Source organism: Cyprinodon variegatus, unplaced genomic scaffold (assembly GCF_000732505.1).
Source record: "Cyprinodon variegatus isolate N-32 unplaced genomic scaffold, C_variegatus-1.0 Scaffold824, whole genome shotgun sequence".
NCBI lineage: Eukaryota > Metazoa > Chordata > Actinopteri > Cyprinodontiformes > Cyprinodontidae > Cyprinodon > Cyprinodon variegatus.
This window is the reverse complement of record NW_015151277.1, coordinates 230,689-233,171: the sequence shown is the minus strand read 5'-3', so window position 1 is coordinate 233,171 and position 2,483 is coordinate 230,689. Positions and strand designations below refer to the sequence as shown.

Genomic DNA, 2,483 nt, shown 5'->3' with positions numbered 1-2,483 from the left:
CCATTTTAAAATCTAAATTGTTTTTAAGGTATAGAACAGCAATCTTTCAGTTTGGTATATAGACCATTTCCTTAATAATTTATTTTTTTATAAAACTTTTTTTGTTTGTTTTTTCATGCCTTAATGAGAGAAGTTGGCTTTAGGCTGACCTGCAGGGCTTTAAACCTGGGTTTGAATAGTGGCAAAGCCATTCTCAAGCACATATCAAGGTGCTCATTCGTGACAAACATACTCTAAATGTGCAGGGTCATCTTTGAGCACACCATTTCACTTTCCTTTCACTTGTTCACCACGGTTCTTCCAGGAGTCTACACTTTCTTTCACTTTTTCTCATCGTCTTCTCCCTCTTTCCCATCACCCATCTTGCCACAGGTTTGCCTGCTGCGTCTAAAAGTAGCTCGCATCAGCAGCCCTGACTGACACAGCTCATTGGCTAATTTGTATCACGTGTAGTCTGGGGTCGGACACTCTGGATGGCTTTACCATACAAATACGGTAGGATATAAGTGACGTTTAGACACTGTTGTCGGACAACATGAGGTAATTTATAAATGTTTTAAATCAGGTTGGATCCAGATTAGCCAGCAGGTGGGTCCAGATCTGGACCCTGGTCCGTTAATCCGTGACCTCTGCCCTAGGCTATTAGATCAGCAAAATCTGACAACATGAAGTAGGCTAAGACAGAAACAGGTGATGCCCTGATCTTGTGAAACAAAGTCATCTACCCATCTTAAAAAAGGTAACAAAGTAACTTATTAGATTTTGAGTCAGTAGACCAGGTCTCAGGACTGGTAGTGTCTTTATGTGTGATATTTATGTAACATACTATACTCCGATATGAGCTCATTATCAGAGCTGGTCTGTATACCAGTCTGGATTTTGTTCAGCCTTGTACAGCAAGAGGGAACATCTAAACTATGCAGGCTATCAGCCCTCAGGGTTTCTTTAAGTAAATTGCTCTGGAGCATAAATTACCAAAGTTGGGGTCAAGTCTTCCACTACATAAATTAAACTTTAAAAATATGATGATGAGGCATATTTATGTGTTAAATGTAATTAATCAAAATAAACTACACTAAATAAATTGCTCTTTAAGCTGTTTTCATTACAATTAATTTTATTCTAAAGCATAAACATAATTCATGCTGATGGCAGCTACTGGTAAAAAATAACCCCTGCCTGAACTTAGTGCTGAGAGATAACCATTGAATAAGGAATTCAACCTTAAAGTTTATTAGCTCTGCATAGACACAGGTGTTTATTGCATGCTTTTACACATTTTACAAAATTGGGTTTCATAGTTTTAGTAAAAAGACAGGTTTCAGTTTCATTCAATATCCTGTGTCAAAATCTCAGCAGAATCAAAACAGCTGAGTCACAGTGTGTACAAAGATTTGCTCAGACGTGCTGTTTCAGCCATAGCACCATATTTAGGAAGCAGTCGACCTGAGTGTCCACCCTGGACAAAGAGTGTCCTTCGTCTGGGAACCACAATAACCTGGAGAGAGGAATGAAACAGCTGAAATATGGATTTGGGCCGTCCAGATGATCGCTATGTTGATCTCGTGTACCTGACGGGCGACCCTCTGCTCTTCAGAACTTTGTAAAGCTCTAGACCCTGATGAGGAGAAACTCTTCGGTCCTTCCCACCCAACATCAGGAGCACTGGGGCTTTGATCTGCAAAAACATCAACACTTCATTCAATAAAAGTCACATTTATTATTTAAGATGGCAATAATTATAATTGAAAATGCTATCGGTTGATAAAAGTTATGTTTTCTTGAGGCTTGAAACTATTGATAAATGAACATTTTCATATAAGATTTAGCACCCCCTACAGGGCACTTTAGGAGGTCAATAAAGTATTTACTTTCAATTTTAATAATAAATTATTAAAAACACACATAATGATTTTTAACTGTTTAGTTATTCACCTGTATGCCATAACAAATAAGTGTTTTTATGTGGGTATTACCATTGCTGCATATGTGATGGGGGACTTCTGTAACATCACAGCCAGGTTCTCAGCAGTCGGGATGCTGTCGTATGAGAACTGAAAGCCTGCACTTGTGTATCGCCTGTAAGCAGGAAGGAGAAAACCAAATCATGTCAAGTAGATGTTTATGGCGCCTTTTAAAAGTATTCCTACTCCTTTAACTTTTCACCTTTTTCTCTCAAACACCAAATGACTTTATGTCATAGTCCCATGCAAAGCATTGTATGATTGTATGATCCTACAGAGCAATGGAAAAGTATCTCCACAGCCAGATGCAACCACCACCGTGTTGCCCTCTGCTTAGTTTGTGCAGTCCAATTTTCTCCTTGTGTTGCATTTTGGGGAGTGTTGGCCTTGTGGTTAGAGCAGTGCGGTTGTCCTCTGGAAAGGTTGCAAGTATCCCGTTCAATCCCCACAGCCGGCACTTGCTAGCCTGGGTGCCAGTCCGAACTTAGTCCCGCCCACAAGGTTTGAGTTCGGGGAAGT

General features: G+C 39.8%; 1 protein-coding gene across 2 annotated transcripts in view; it reads right to left on the bottom strand.

The window, feature by feature from the left end:
• Window positions 1-1,218: 1,218 nt before the first annotated feature.
• apeh (acylaminoacyl-peptide hydrolase) overlaps window positions 1,219-2,483 on the bottom strand; it is a 12,920-nt gene continuing 11,655 nt past the window's right edge. For both annotated transcript variants that reach the window (XM_015396851.1, XM_015396852.1), the window contains 3 exons: window positions 1,977-2,079; window positions 1,572-1,678; window positions 1,219-1,498 (listed from right to left, as the gene is read on the bottom strand). In XM_015396851.1, coding sequence (XP_015252337.1) covers window positions 1,399-1,498; window positions 1,572-1,678; window positions 1,977-2,079 — 310 coding nt within the window. In that variant the 3' untranslated portion in view covers window positions 1,219-1,398. The remainder of the gene's footprint in view (window positions 1,499-1,571; window positions 1,679-1,976; window positions 2,080-2,483) is intronic.